We start from the raw sequence: 15,246 nt of genomic DNA on the forward strand, positions 1-15,246 counted from the left end.
TTTACTGATTCAAATTCAAATTACATAAACCCAAAAGCAGAAATATACAGTGAAGACACCCCCCCCCCCCCCCAACAGATAAAATAAAACAAATAAAAATAAGTCAAATAAAATTGTCAAGTCAAATCAAGTCCAATAAAATCAGGTCAAATAAAACAGTCAAATAAAGTCAAATCAGGTCTAATAAAGTCAAATCTCATAGTCAAATATAATTGTCAAGTCAAATAAAATTGTCAAAGTTAAATAAACGGTCAAGTCACATCAGGTCTTTTCAAGTCTGATGAAGTCAAGTCAAATCTAATAAAGTCAAATAAAGCAGAAATCTAGTCAAATAAGACAGTCAAGTGAAGTCAAATAATACTGTTAAATCCAGTCAAGTCAAATAAAGTTATGTTAAAGTCAAATCAGTTAAATAAACAGTCAAGTCAAATCAAGTTATATCAAGCCTGACGAAGTCAAGTCCAGTAAAATCACATCAAAGTCAAGGCAAGTCAAACAAAGCCAAGTTAGATGAGATACAATAAGATAAATAATGCTAAGTGCAATAAGAGAACAATAACGTATGATAAGACGAGGTAAAATGGCGAAGATAATGGCGTAGACCCTCAGCGATAAATTGTACTGCAATCCTGCAGCTTTTACGATTACTTTAGCGTTTTTAAAGGAAATTTTCCTTTCCTAATGCTTATATGAGTGAAAATGAAATAGAAGCCAGATGTTATAAAATTGCTCTCAGCGTATCCATCAGAGAGTGAGGCGAAGGAGCTGCTCTTCAATTTTCCCTATAACATCTACAATGAAGTAGTGTAACTGCGCTTAAATTCTCTTATTATTCCTGATATTTATTATTCTCTTTATGGCCAAACTGTAGACCCCAGACATTACTCTCAGCCTGTCACTGCGAACTGAACTTTAATATGAAATGTTTTAAAGATGCAAAAGTTTTCTGTAAATATGACTCAGTGCTCAATGACTAACAGAAATCCTTAAATGCGTTTAGTTTTCATCTCATGTAAATCAGTTGACTTTTTGCTAATTGTTTTTGATTTGACTTGTTTTTTTTTTTTGTCCTCACTAGACTGCATGAGTTGCTCTTTTTCTCTAAAGGATAATCGTCTAAATTCTTTCTTAGTTTTCTTTTTTTTTGGTGTCTTTCCGTCTGACTGTTTGAAAGACTAACGGCTCAAAAGTGTAACAGCAGGGATCTCCAAACGGAGTCTAAAATGAGCAGCTCAGTGAATTGAGCGTAATTGAAGGATACTTCACCATTTTTTCGGATTATTATTATTAGTATTTTTAATAGTTACAAACTGACTGGAAGCAGCTGATGTAATGTTAAAATTTTGCAATTAATTTTTAAAATTGTAAAAAAAAAAAAAAAAATAAATAAAAATAAATGTTAAAAAAAATATCTATAAAATAAATGTAAATAAAATATTTTTAAATACAAAAAATTATAATTTGTTTATTAGTAATAACTAAATGTATTATTATTATTATTATTATTATTATTATTATTATTATTATTATTATTCATAGCAGTTTTTTTTTTTAAATGCAGCAGTACTGTAGCTCATCGAAATGAAAATTGTGATCATGATTTTTTTTTTTAATCACATCACTCACCTCTACGCCTCGAAATAATATCAACTGGGAAATATTTAATTATTAATAAAAAATGGGTTGGATATTTAAGAAATTAAATTTTCTAGTTCCGATAAATAGACAAAATATTATTGTACATGTTTAAATGACGTGATTAATTCTTTTACTGCTTTGTTTCTACAATAAATCTATAATAAGTGGATCAGATAAATAATTTTTCAAAAATTAAAAGAAGTCCCTGACTGTAAAAAGTTTAAGCGCCCTGCTCTAAACCTTCGAGTCCGTTTTGAACGTAGTGATGAGGGATTAAAAACAGGAAGTGATGTCACTCTGGTTGCTAGTTCAGAACTACATGTTCAGTGTGTGTGTTGGTGAATAGTGAGTAGTTGTCACATTTGCTGGGTGATGTGTGTTTTCTCAGAAACGCCAGGTGAGCCAAACCTGAACGCACCCGACATCCAGCCGACGGCAGCTGGCGCTGAAAGCAGTGACAAGTTTAAGAAGGCAAGTCCATCTGCATTTCCTCTGCTTCTTCCCTGCTGGCAATGTCGATTTGGTTTCGAATGCCTGAAAAATGCTCACGTTTCATCGCGATTCAAAAGTTTCAGTCGATAAAAATAGCTCCTACCGATCACCAGAACGCGTGCAGTTTAGCAGACGCCAGCTTTCCTCCATGATATAATATCTGAATCAAATACAGCGTGTTTAAACCTGCACATCGAGTAACAAAGCTTCGCGAAAATCAGTTTTTATTTTCACCGTTTGGTGGACGGGAGAAAAAAAAAACCTTTCGCATCATCAGCTCATGTTTTAAGTGTAAACCTACAGAAAGAATGCTGGCTGAAACTCTTTATAAGACACCTTTGGGTTTTTTTCACACACTTCCAAAGTTGAAAAAAGTTCAACGTTTCAGAAAAGCGCCCGAGTGACGTCGAGCGTTCTTCCTTTTCCGATACTGATACCAAAAGTATCAGGCGATACCGATCCCAATCCGATATATTTTTATTTGAAAGCTGCTAAGCTTTAAAATGATTTTTGTTAACTAGCTTAAAAACTACAGGGAAAAATATGTAGCTAAAAACAAATAAAAATCTAAAAATCTATTGCGTTGCCAATGTAATAAAAAAGTATAAAGTCTAAATATAAAAAAAAATCAATCCTAACACAATATATATATACACATACAATCAAGGCTCTTTTTTGTATGTAGACATTTCCAGTTTTAAAAAAAAAAAACTTTTCCAAATTCCAAGTCTTGTTTTCAATTTCCGATCAATTTCCGTGCCGTCTCTACTCCGGGCCAATCAGGTCGCGAGTTGGGACGCGAGTGTGGAACAAACAAAATGGAGGACAAAGTGATTAAATGAAATCGATAACATATTGACGTTTATAACTCGTACCAGCATTTTTGTGCACTGAGATAAACTAATACACGTAAAAAAAAAAAAAAAAATCTTGCGCAACTCTAGCTAGCAGCGTTTTAAGGCGTTCGGGACCTTATGCTGCGTTCGAGGCGAAGGTTAAAAGACTAAAACACCACTTCAACTTGAAACTTCAACTCGTCAACTTGGCATAGTCTTCTCAACTCCCGGTTCCTTCCCTGTTTACCGTGTGACGTCAAATCAACATGGCCGCTCACACTGTTAACAGTGTAAAGAACCGCTTCTATACATTTAAATGACTTTATAGCAGTATTAGCTTTCAGTCAGTTCATATACAGACACAGTACTTGGTTAAATCTATATCACTGACTATACTAATCATTGTTTTGAGAAGATAATCATCAATGTTAGCTGGCTAGCTTGTTACTAAGCTACTTGCTATCGTCCGCTGTTATTACTGTGCTGCAATTTCAGTCCAAAATGTTTCATGAATGTTTGAAGGTCACTATAATAACAGAACCAGTAGCCACCCAGGCCTGTAACTGTAAAAGTACACTTAATGTAGCTTTTTATGAGCTTCACGTGCTCTGACTGAGCAAACAAAAGACACGCTTTCGACGAGGCGTCCGTGTTTTTTTCCCTGAGGTGAGAAATGACGTTATTACACGTAAGCTTGAACATTACTGCTTACAAAGCATCACGAACGCAGCATAAAGCTATGGATTTTCCCCATTGCAACTTCTCTCTGTTTATTCCAAAGCTACATGATGTGATGTATATTGAACTTACATGTTTAGTACAACTTCCGAAGCTCTTGATTTCCCCGAGGCACTTCCTGTGTGAGGTTTTACACCGTTCTGTAATGCTAATGCAGAATTGTGATTACTTTTGTGCCTTTGAATGCATTTCTGATCATTTTTCAGCTCCTCGTCCTCGTGAGCCCATGTACTGCGCCTGCTTCGTGTCATGTCATTTCCTGTTTGTCTTTTTCATTCAGCGAGGATTTGTAAAGCAAAATTGATTAAAACAGGAAACGCAAAGTAATATACACACTGCCACTCAAAAGTCATTGAACCCCTGATATTATGACCTCTAAAATTTTAAAATGTAGCAAAGAATATTTTTTTATTAGAGAAATAGTCTACTTCACTCTTAAGCTTAGTGTACATGATTTTACCCCTGATAGTCCGTATTGTTGCTCGGCAGCTACTCCATCCAGCTCGGTGACTCGTACTCGTCGTGTGAACGGTTCAGCGTCTTGATATTCTCAGTCTGCGACTGACCGCTGAGCCTCCGATATTTTCACGCATGTTCGATAATCGTGTAGTCTGAACCCCTCTGCGACTAGTTACAAGTACAACGATGAGAAACAGCCAGTGAGAGTCGGAGAGGAAATCAAATTCATTCTGCCGTCCCGCGCAGCAGATCCCTGAATCCAGTTATCTTCAGTCTATTTGTGTGAGAGAACGAGGCCAAAACATAAGCACAATAATAATGCGTTTTCATGAAATTATTCGCTATGTCAAACCCAAATGGTCGTTAGGAACAGCAAAAATGTATAAAATATATGTTTCATTATACACTACCTGCGTCTCCCAAAACAATATTTCGCCCTCTTACTTCTCTTTTTTTTTTCATGTTTCCATCCAAATTAGTGACAATCACATGATTGACAGCTCTCGAGTTTATTTTTGTTAGAAAGCGAGACCTCGTCTGCGAGCAATTGCGTAGCTTAAGACAAAAAAAAATGACGTGTCCTGAAGATGTCAGAAAGCTTAAAGATACAGCTTTGCCTCTGACACTGGAGACTCCTTCCTCAAATGTTACATAAGCATCTCTTTACAGAAAATTCACCATATCAACGATTACTCACGTTATGAAATCCGATTATGTGGAGTTTCCGCTGTACCCGTGTATGAGCCGTTACTATGGAAACGATAACGTATGAGAAACTCCAGGTGTTGAAAAACTTTAGACTGGCAGTGTGTTTTAGAGTAAATGAACCTCTGTGTGTGTGTGAGTGTGTGTATTAGTGATAAGTGTGTATTCTGTAATAACACGGGATTTCTGAGAGCTCGGCTTCAGCAAGCTTCATAAAGCTTCATCATTTATAATCATTCGCTTCGTATAAAAGCTTTAACATGCTTCAGCTGTCTCACTGCTTATCAGAAATTCTCCTTTCTGTCGCCGTTTAGAGAAAACAAAAGCAAACGAATAGATTAGACGCATTTATTCCAGCTGCAGTGTGAACTGAACAGTAGCTGATTTACACTTTATGGTTTGAACTCATTGATTTTTTTAAGCTGATATCAGGACCGAAGTGTTTCCACTACCACAGAGATTAAAAAAATAAATAAATAAAATAATTTAAAAACAAAAGGTTTTTAAAGACGTGTCTATTTGCACGAATGACAGGTAAATACAAAAAAATTTAATTTAACTCCTGGATGAAAGAAAGAAGTGTTGGTTAATATGATAGTTATTATTTGGATGCTTTATTCATTATTAAAAATTATATATATATATAAATTAATTTAAAATATGTTTGTTTAAAACTACTTTAAAATTAATTCATTTAAAAAAATTAACTCATTTATTGTGTTTTAGCATAGTTTAATTTTTTTATTTAAAAGGATTCATTAAAAAAAGCTGGAAATAAAAAAAAATCCTTTCTAACATTAATACATGCAGGCATTAATTAAAAATACTTAAAACATTAAATAAAAATTGACATTAAAATATTTACAGTATTGTGGTTTAACTTTTAATTAAACTTAATTTATTATTAAAATAATTATTAAATTTTTTTTTTTCATCAATACTTACTTTATTTATTTGGAAAAAAATAGCTTGAGTTGCACTTTTATTTATTTATTTATTTATTTATTTTTAAATACATCATCATCACTGATAATTTATAAAATTTTAGGAGTTCTCAGCGTGCGGATTTTCTTTTTTTTTTTTTTCTCGCCGCTGCCTCTTTACCTCCTGTAAACTCCTCCTCCTCCTCCAGCGTCATGTGATCAGGTTGATTGACAGCTGACTCCGCCTCTCTCTCACTGTGCCGTCCCTCAGCAGGGGCTGCTCGGAGAACTCATTCTCATTCAGCAGCAGATCCAGCAGCACGAGGAAGAAGTTCGGCGGGCGGCGGCCAGTAACGAGCCCCGCCCAGGCCGTGCTCAGACTCCGCCCCCCAGCCAGGCCCCGAAATTCCCCCACAAGGTGAAGGTCCATCTCCCAGCACGTCCACTGCAGCCGTTCTCAAGCCAGTCGTATTATATGAAAAAAAAAAAAGAACACAAACCAGGGAATTTGTTCATCAGCTGAATAAATTCCCTGCGCTCTTATTGCTTATTTTTCTTAAGGCATTATTTACACCATAATTCATTTACGTTTATATTAAAATCTCAAATCTTAGATAAAAGCTAAATCCCGGGAGAATTACTGACTGGCGCGAGAACGTTGATTTATAATAGTGTCTCAGACCAGACGTCTCCCTGCTACGTCTTTAGTCTGTGATGTGAGCTCCTCCTTTATTAATAAGCTCTTCATTAGCACTTTATATCAGTATTATTAATAATTCCTTGAAGGGTTTTATTACTTTTATTTAAGGTTGGGTAGTAGATTATTTATATTCAAATAATGCATAGTTCGAAGAAAGTTGGTTGAGCAATTTAGAAAAAAATTGGAAAAAAATGGTTGGGAGGTGGTATTTATTTATTTATTTATTTTTAATTTGTTTGCTTATTTATTTATTTACTTTCTTACATTTTTACTTAGTATATTTACTTATTTACTTTCCTATTTATTTATTTATTTATTTGTTTATTTTAATTTGCTTGTTTATTTATTTATTTTATTTATTTTTACTTCGTAACATATATTTACTTATTTACTTTCCTATTTATTTATTTATTTATTTATTTATTTTTAATTTGCTTGCTTATTTATTTATTTTTACTTCGTAACTTATATATTTACTTATTTGCTTTCCTATTTATTTATTTATTTATTTTCTTGTGTGTTTAATAATTTTCTTGCTTATTTATTTACTTACTTATTTACTTATTGTTGTATTTAATTATTTGTTTATTCTATTTATTTGTTTTTTTTTACTTCATATTTTCTTTTTAATTTTATTTGTTTAGTTATTTGTTTGTTTGTTTGTTTGTGTAATTAAATTAATTAAATTCATTAATTAATAGCCCTAGGGACCCACTCCCTTCCAAAGATTGACATTTTTTTCCAGTTTTTTTTAAAATTGCTATTTATATTATTAATTATTAAAATGTTAATCTATGATATAGAATAAATATTAAAGACAGGGTTATTATTCATTAATTAATCATTGGCTTTTAGTTAGTAAACCGCTTATTACCTGCTTATAACATCTGGTTAATTCCTGAAACAAGTCCTGAGCTATGGCTGGTTCCAGATCAGCAGCACTTTTAATGGAGTGCGAAAGTTTGTGCGCCCTTAGTACAGAACTTCGACGAAATAAAGTAACACAAACGGTCGAGTAGTGTAAAGATATTAATAACGAAAAATAGGTTCAAAAATTTCAACCTCCTTTTTTAAATGTGATATAAATATTATCAAATACTACTTAAGTTATTAATAGTCTGGTGCTTGTTCTTCTTACTTTTTGTGATGATTTTGCTTTACACCATGGATCGTTGTTGTGTTACAGGATACAACACACTTTTAACCATTTGGATTCCAGATTTTTTGGTAGATAAATTGAAAATAAAGCAACATTTTCACAATTAAATCCATAGGGAGTGAAAACTTTTGCACTCAGTCGTATACAGTCGTTGGACGGAGCTGACTGTTTTTCGTGCTAGAAAACAGCACATTAGATCCCAGATAAGGGCTAAAAGTGTCCCTGGAGTCGCTTTGATGGCTTTCTGTCATATCACTCGCATCAGGAGAGTCAGGAAGTGTCTCCGCTCGAGTGTTATTTCAGTCACTCTTGCTTTTTTTTCTTTCTTTATTTCATTTAATCAGTGAGACTCAAAGCTAGCATGGTCCTAACACGGCATTAACTGCATGCAGTAGTGTGTTTCCTGCTGCTTTTCCTAATCAGCCTGCAATGATATTTAATACAATTTGTGATATTCAGTACATGTAAAACACAATATCTCTTACCACCAGCGTCTCACATGTGTACAAGTGTGTGTGCGTGTGTGTGGGGGTGTATTACATGGATAATAATAATAATAATAATAATAACCATTTTTACTCTTCTGTAATTTCTGTGTGTACGTCAGAAATGCATTAAAGGTATGAGTTTATTATCGATAATTAAACCTTCTTTACAGGGCTTCTTCTCTTTTCCCTTTTTTTTTTTTTTCCCTAACATCATCATTTGGTCTCATGATTCCTCCAGACTGAAAAATGATCACTGAAATGAATTTTCCATCTGCATTCCATCTTTGCATTAACCGGGCTTTACTCCACTCGGGTGCTGATTCAGACCGGTGATCGCTGCATGAGGATGAACAGACGATAGCAAGGGCCTGTGTGAGGAAATGAGTTGGTGTGTAACTGTGTTCTTTTGTCTGTTTGTAGTCTTCGGATAAAGAGAAAGTCGACCAGCTGCAAGAGGAGCTCCTTCGCACACAGGTGTGTTTCGGTAAATCCCAAATATCACTGTGCACTAGATAGGGTGGATAGACCATTATTAACCATCCTTACATATTTAGTGCACTTATATAGGGACTAGAGATGTAAAGACAAAGCTTAGAGACACTAACTCCTGCATAATAAACGAATAAATGAACCCAGCCCTAACACCGGTCCTTTCGCCCTTTAGCTGAAGTATCAGCGGATGTTGGAGCGCCTGGAGAAGGAGAATAAAGAGCTGAGGAAAGTGGTGCTGCAGAAAGATGACAAAGGCATTCATCAGAGGAAAGTCAAGGTCAGATCTCATCCTGTCTAATATTACGTAAATTTTACGTAAAATATTTCTCATCAAAACGTGGTTTCATTGCTTTAATTCAAACAAGTTTCTACTTACTAGTTTGAATTATGTTCAGCGGGCGTGTCTAATTAGTTTACGTAGTATTAACGTGATCTGGTGATGTCATAAAAGCTAGCGAGGATGTTAGCGCCGACAGGAAGAAATAACTATAGTATTAAAATTATCGTCGTAGAACAGTGCTGAACGTCGCTCTCTCACTCCCCCAGCGATCCAGGTTCGATTGTATTCAAAATACACGATCAAATCGTGTTGGATGTATGCAAACAAATTGCGTTAATGTCACGCAAGTCATTCACGTGAAACCGACGTACGCAGTTGAATTAAGTTATTTAGTGAAGCCTAGAGGAGGAATTTTCACTCACTGACTGACCGAGCTAGCCAAATTTCTTTAAATCTTGCTAACTAATCTCGTCTAGTTTCTTTGTTTTTTAATTATTTCTACGCTCTCAGGTCACTTTTTAAGAACACCATGCTAACACCTTACTTTGCTCTCAAGACCAGCCTCAGTTCCTCATGATACGGAGTCCACAAACATTCCCGATCAACGTGTTGCGATGCTTTTCTGCTCAGCACGGTTGTAAAGAGTGAATATTTGAGTTTCCGTAGCCTTCCTGTCAGCTCGATTCTTCCAGTCTGCCCATTCTCCTCTGACCTTTCTCATCAGCAGTGCGTTTCCGCCTGCAGAACTGCACCTCGCTGGATGTTTTTTTTATTTTTCGCACCATTCTATGTAAAGCCTGTTGTGAGCGAAAATCCCGGGAGATCAGCAGTTTCTAAATGACTCAAACTGTCAAAAGACACTGAGATCGTATTTTTTTCCCTCATTCCAATGTTTGACATGAAAATTAACGGAAGCTCTTCACATGTATTATACATTATTTTGTGTTTTTGTTTTGTTCTCCGCTGCCACATGATTGGCTGACTGGATAAAGTGCATAAAGCATGAATGATAGCTGTATAGGTGTTCCTAATAAAGTGGCCAGAGAGTGTAAATGTTGAATTATTATTATTTTTTTTAATTGGCATGTTTTATTACCCACATTTTTGCCTTCTATCTTTACCAATTGAGTGTAGAAATCACTAAAATCACTCGTGCATAGAGAATTTGGGGGCGGTGCTAACTATATAATGACTATATAATTATATAAATACAGAGTTTAAAACATTTTTTGTTTTGCATCCAGAGTTTATTTGATGCTCTTTTTTGTTCACCGGGACATCTCTCCAGAACAGATAGCATTTCTGTAGTTCTACAGCTCTGTCCTTTGGCTCAGTTTAGCAGCTCACATCTATGAAGAAAAAAAACAAAACATACTGTAACAGAGCAGGTTCGATTCACTTCCTGGAGCCGAGTCGATTCAGAGTCAAATCAGAGTCGAATCACTTTCTAGCTAGAGTTCACTCAGTTCTGTTCAAACACACTGTGTATGTAAAAGCTCACTTACTGATAATCCATGATGCTGAGTCTCTTTTCCTTTTCTTTTTTTTTTTCCTCTGTGCAGAAGTCGTTGATTGACATGTACTCTGAAGTCCTGGACATTCTTTCAGATTATGATTCCAACTACAACACTCAGGATCACCTGCCAAGGGTCAGTGCTCACCATAAACACACCCTAAACACACCTCTCGTGTGCAAATAGCAAATAATAAATAATAAATAATACACTTAAACAGAGCTGAGAGTACCTCAGTGTTTATTCTAAAGTGGGCGTGTCCTAAACGGTGGTGTTCAGGTGGTGGTTGTAGGCGACCAGAGCGCAGGAAAGACCAGCGTGTTGGAGATGATCGCTCAGGCTCGGATCTTCCCTCGAGGCTCGGGAGAGATGATGACCAGGTCTCCCGTCAAGGTGAGCACCACGCGCACTTGTAAGGAGAAGGGGCGGGGGTCGAGCAGCGATGTTCCCACTGGGGGCGGAGCTAGTTTTAGATCCATGTCACTGGAGGATGATGAATTACAGTTTTTCTATAAAAGCTGGCTTTGAAATGATGTTGTTGTTTTTTTTCCTAGTTCAGGAAATGCGTTAAAAATATTACATACATTACGTGTCTCGATTTCTGAATTTTTTTGGTTACAGTGAAAATCTCATCAACCAATCAGATGTAGAGTTTTAGTCATGTGATACAGGGCATTTTAAGTAAGAGACAGTTTCAACGGCTGAGTTGATAACTCTTCTGTCTAATCAAATTATCTATCTATCTATCTATCTATCTGTCTAACTATCTATCTGTCTATCTATCTATCTATTAGTTTGTTATTGAAAGAATATACATTAAACTTGGTGTGAATGGTGTTGATGCAAAACATTTTTGCGAACGTTGCACGCTGTTGTTACATGTAGTCACGTTGTGTTCAGTGTGTTCTACACGTGTATAAATGCGTATTTATTTATTTAATAATTTGTTTATTTATGTATGTATGTTCTGTAGGTGACGCTGAGTGAAGGCCCTCATCATGTGGCCATGTTCAAAGACAGCAGCCGTGAGTTCGACCTGGGAAAAGAAGACGATGTAGGATTATTATTATTATTATTATTATTATTATTATTACAGTTTAGTGAGTTTGGTGGATTTAATGGATTGCGAGACTAATGTTGTTGTTCTTTAGCTGGCAGCACTGAGGCGTGAGATTGAGCTGAGGATGAGGAAGAGCGTGAAGGACGGCCAGACAGTCAGTCCTGAGGCGAGGAGATTCTTTCTCTATCTCTCTCTCTCTCATACACACACACACAGACACTTAGCCACATATGGGATTAAATTTGAATGTATCATATTGTAACCATGATTTTTTATTTTTTTTTCCCCTGCAGACGATCTCATTAAGTGTGAAAGGCCCGGGGATCCAAAGGATGGTTCTAGTGGACTTACCAGGAGTGATCAGTGTAAGGTGTACCTCTATAAATCTACAGAAATACCCATAACAAGCTCTGAACTGCGGGATCCAGACCCCGGAGTGTGGTGTGAGCGGCAAGGAGTGGGTCATGGGTCATGGGTCATGGGTCGTGCGTCCTGCGTGTGTTCCCCTACTACTTCTCCATCCAAAAGACAAATATTAGTTTTTTCTTTTTTATAGTGTATTTTTCATTCAGAAAGTATCTTATAATCAGGAACAAAATATAATATTGAATATAATTAATATAACGTAAATCATAATTTGTGTAAAAAAAAAAATCAAATGTCAGACATTAGCAAAAAAATCACACACAGCAGTTATTTTCTTGCATTAATGAAAAAATTATACTCATCAATCCTAATAAAGAAATAATAATAATAATAGATGTAAGCAGCAATTAAGGGGGCCAAGCACTTTTACAGGAAGACCAGAAGCCATTAGGAAAATCAGGAGATATGCTAAATTTGAAGGAAAATATTATGCTGTTGCTGAGATATGGCCTCACTTCCTGTTTTCAGTAGCCCTCGTAATCTGCAAATGAACTCGAAGCATGTTTTTTTTAACATCAGGCCAGATTGCTAAATATCTTTATTAATATCTTTAGGTTTGGTGTCAGTATGGAAACAGTTTGCTGAGGAATGGCTTCACTGCTTGTTTGGTGAATTTGTAGACAAATTCATTTGTGTGTTTTGGACGAAACGTCCCACGTAGCAAAAAAAAATCTGAGGAACAAGTTTCGTTTGGGTTGGTCTCGCAATAATATGATATAATATTCAAATTCCAAACGGTGATTGATCAAAATCTGTAGGAGAAGCTCAGAAACTCAAAATGGCTGACTTCCTGCGTGGAAAATCACAAGTGGGTTTAATCAAGAACAAAATTTTTAAAAAAAATCAAGAAAAAAGGAATCATGATTTGCTTCAGAAGTTATGAACAGTTTGTGAATTTTATCAGCCAGTGAATTTATTTATTTATTTTTGTTGTTGTTACATTTTATAGCTTTTTTCAAAATTTACTTTAATACCCGATTCTGGCCTCTTTAAGATATTAACCAAATTATTGCCATTTTTACTCAAAATTAGAAGAGTTTTAGCAGGTGAAGTTTTAATCTTATTGCTTGTTTATACTTTCGATGATTTCCAGTGACTTTTATTCATATTGTGAACTAATGTAGAAGGTCATACGGTCATAAGGTCAGATGTAGGTCACATACTGATATAGAACCTGTTGAGAACCACTGTACGAGGTCACATGTTCCAAACCCTGTGTTCGATGTTGTGTGTGTGTGTGTGTGTGTGTGTGTGTGTGTGTGTGTGTGTGTGTGTTACAGACGGTGACCACTGGAATGGCTGCAGACACCAAGGAGACCATCTTCAGCATCAGTAAAGCGTACATGCAGAACCCAAACGCCATCATCCTGTGTATTCAAGGTGAACTTCCATACACTCCAATGACCCTCCTGATGACCTGTGTGTGTTATTCCTCATTAATGCTCCTCTCTCTCTCTCTCTGTCTCTCTCTCTCTCTCTCAGATGGATCAGTAGATGCAGAGCGCAGTATAGTCACTGATCTGGTCAGTCAGATGGACCCTCAGGGCAAGAGGACCATTTTTGTCTTGACCAAAGTGGACCTGGCCGAGAAGAACCTTGCGAGCCCGAGCCGAGTGAGTCCTCAGCTACGACGTTTCATCGCTCGGGTTGCCACGGTTTCACTGTTAGCACCAGAAAACTACACAACTAGCTACAGAAATACAAATCAGACGTTTACTCAGGACTGCACAAAACGTATTTAAATCACAACTCGCTTTTCAGCGCAATTTCTTTGAAATAAAGCGTCGATTTGACAGCATTTCGGGAAGAACAAAGTGTTCATCTGTTCATCTTACGCTACAGAAATTAGCTAAGGAGTACAATTTTTATTTATTAAAGTACAACACGTCAAACTTTCTGTCCATTTGTAGTTAAATGTTACGGAACGTCCATGAAACAAATCAGTTCCTGGTCTTTAAACAGTCGTTCCCTTACCAGCCTTTTCTTTTTTCTTTTTTTTTTTTATCTCCTTCTTGAAGTTAATACAATGAAAAAAAACCCGCAGTTGTCATGTGACCGAGAAACCGCAAAGAAGCGTAAACTGAAAATATCAGAAAACCTAAAGTTACAGCTTTATCGCTGACCGTTACAAAGCGCTGACACTGGAGACTCCTTCCATAAACGTTAAATAAACATCTCCTTATGTTTTTTTTTTTAACATAATTTACTATGTTTATGTGGAACATCGGTTGTAGACGTCCCTGTGAACGTCAATGTGATAACATATTAGAATATTTAATGTAAAGAATCTGAGGCTAAATCTGATTTATAAAATATTTTTATTAGCATTATCAAGAAATTTAAAATTAAGATTGAATTAAGAGTACTATGACTCTTTTAGCATTCTGTTTATTAAGTTTAGTGTAGAAACATGAATGACCAAACATAATATCATTGATAAAATATCAATTTTGCGATCAGAATTAGGAAGTTTGAATTGATAGAAGAGTTTGGTTGTAAAATATATTTATCGAGTTCGACAGACTTTCCTGACTTTACTCCATTTTTAGACATGGCATTCACTGTGTATCCACCAGGTGGCGACCTTTCATCGCCTTCAGACTTGTGTGTCAAAGGAGAGGCGTTAGTTGTCGAGTGTATCCGTAATAATTAAAAGAAAAACAATTGTTTATTCACTGTTCTGATTCTCCTGATTGTGTAGATCCAGCAGATCATTGAAGGCAAGCTGTTTCCTATGAAAGCTCTGGGCTACTTCGCTGTAGTGACTGGAAAAGGTACGTGAACATTTCTAGGCGTTCCTATATATATATATATATATTAAAAAAAATGATATAAGTGAAATGTATATTGTTTTTTTTGTTTTTGCGTTGCTAGGCAGCAGCAGTGAAAGCATCGACTCTATTAAAGACTACGAAGAGGACTTCTTTAGGAACTCCAGAATGTTAAGGTGAGTTGTGTTTTCTGTTCAGAGGGGATTTAGTTCTCCAGACATCCAGTCTGGTAGTAATTATAATCGAAGTGGGCGTGTCTTCATGTCATCACGATGAAAATTCACACAAGTAGGTCACACGACTATAGCTTGCATCTATTCTCTACCTGTGCTCGATATCTTAAAGCTAAAATGTCTCCGACACGTTATTTGAAAATATCTGTATTTTATTGTTTTGCGTTTAAAACCCAAGCTTTTTGTTTTCTACGAGAGATGAGCGCTTCTTGGAGCGTCTTCATACCGAAGAAAAAGCGCAAAACCTCCATTAACGCAGGATATAATGCAGTTTCTACCAACATGCCAATTAGACGATATAGAGTTCACTGAGGGGGAATAAGTATTCACAC

At 35.9% G+C, this 15,246-nt stretch overlaps 1 protein-coding gene across 6 annotated transcripts in view; it reads left to right on the forward strand.

Annotated features, from left to right (window-relative positions):
- The window catches only part of opa1 (OPA1 mitochondrial dynamin like GTPase), a 54,406-nt gene that overhangs the window by 5,532 nt on the left and 33,628 nt on the right, over positions 1-15,246 (forward strand). For 2 of the 6 annotated variants that reach the window (XM_053230963.1, XM_053230974.1), the window contains 13 exons: positions 2,027-2,109; positions 6,063-6,209; positions 8,559-8,612; positions 8,803-8,907; positions 10,473-10,559; positions 10,704-10,817; positions 11,398-11,478; positions 11,576-11,650; positions 11,778-11,849; positions 13,191-13,290; positions 13,393-13,523; positions 14,612-14,684; positions 14,785-14,857. In XM_053230963.1, the coding sequence (XP_053086938.1) occupies positions 2,027-2,109; positions 6,063-6,209; positions 8,559-8,612; positions 8,803-8,907; positions 10,473-10,559; positions 10,704-10,817; positions 11,398-11,478; positions 11,576-11,650; positions 11,778-11,849; positions 13,191-13,290; positions 13,393-13,523; positions 14,612-14,684; positions 14,785-14,857 (1,195 nt within the window). The remainder of the gene's footprint in view (positions 1-2,026; positions 2,110-6,062; positions 6,210-8,558; positions 8,613-8,802; positions 8,908-10,472; positions 10,560-10,703; positions 10,818-11,397; positions 11,479-11,575; positions 11,651-11,777; positions 11,850-13,190; positions 13,291-13,392; positions 13,524-14,611; positions 14,685-14,784; positions 14,858-15,246) is intronic. The other 4 variants (XM_053230969.1, XM_053230979.1, XM_053230987.1 and 1 more) reach the window with 2 other exon arrangements.

Source organism: Pangasianodon hypophthalmus, chromosome 2, assembly GCF_027358585.1.
Source record: "Pangasianodon hypophthalmus isolate fPanHyp1 chromosome 2, fPanHyp1.pri, whole genome shotgun sequence".
NCBI classification, from domain to species: Eukaryota; Metazoa; Chordata; class Actinopteri; order Siluriformes; family Pangasiidae; genus Pangasianodon; species Pangasianodon hypophthalmus.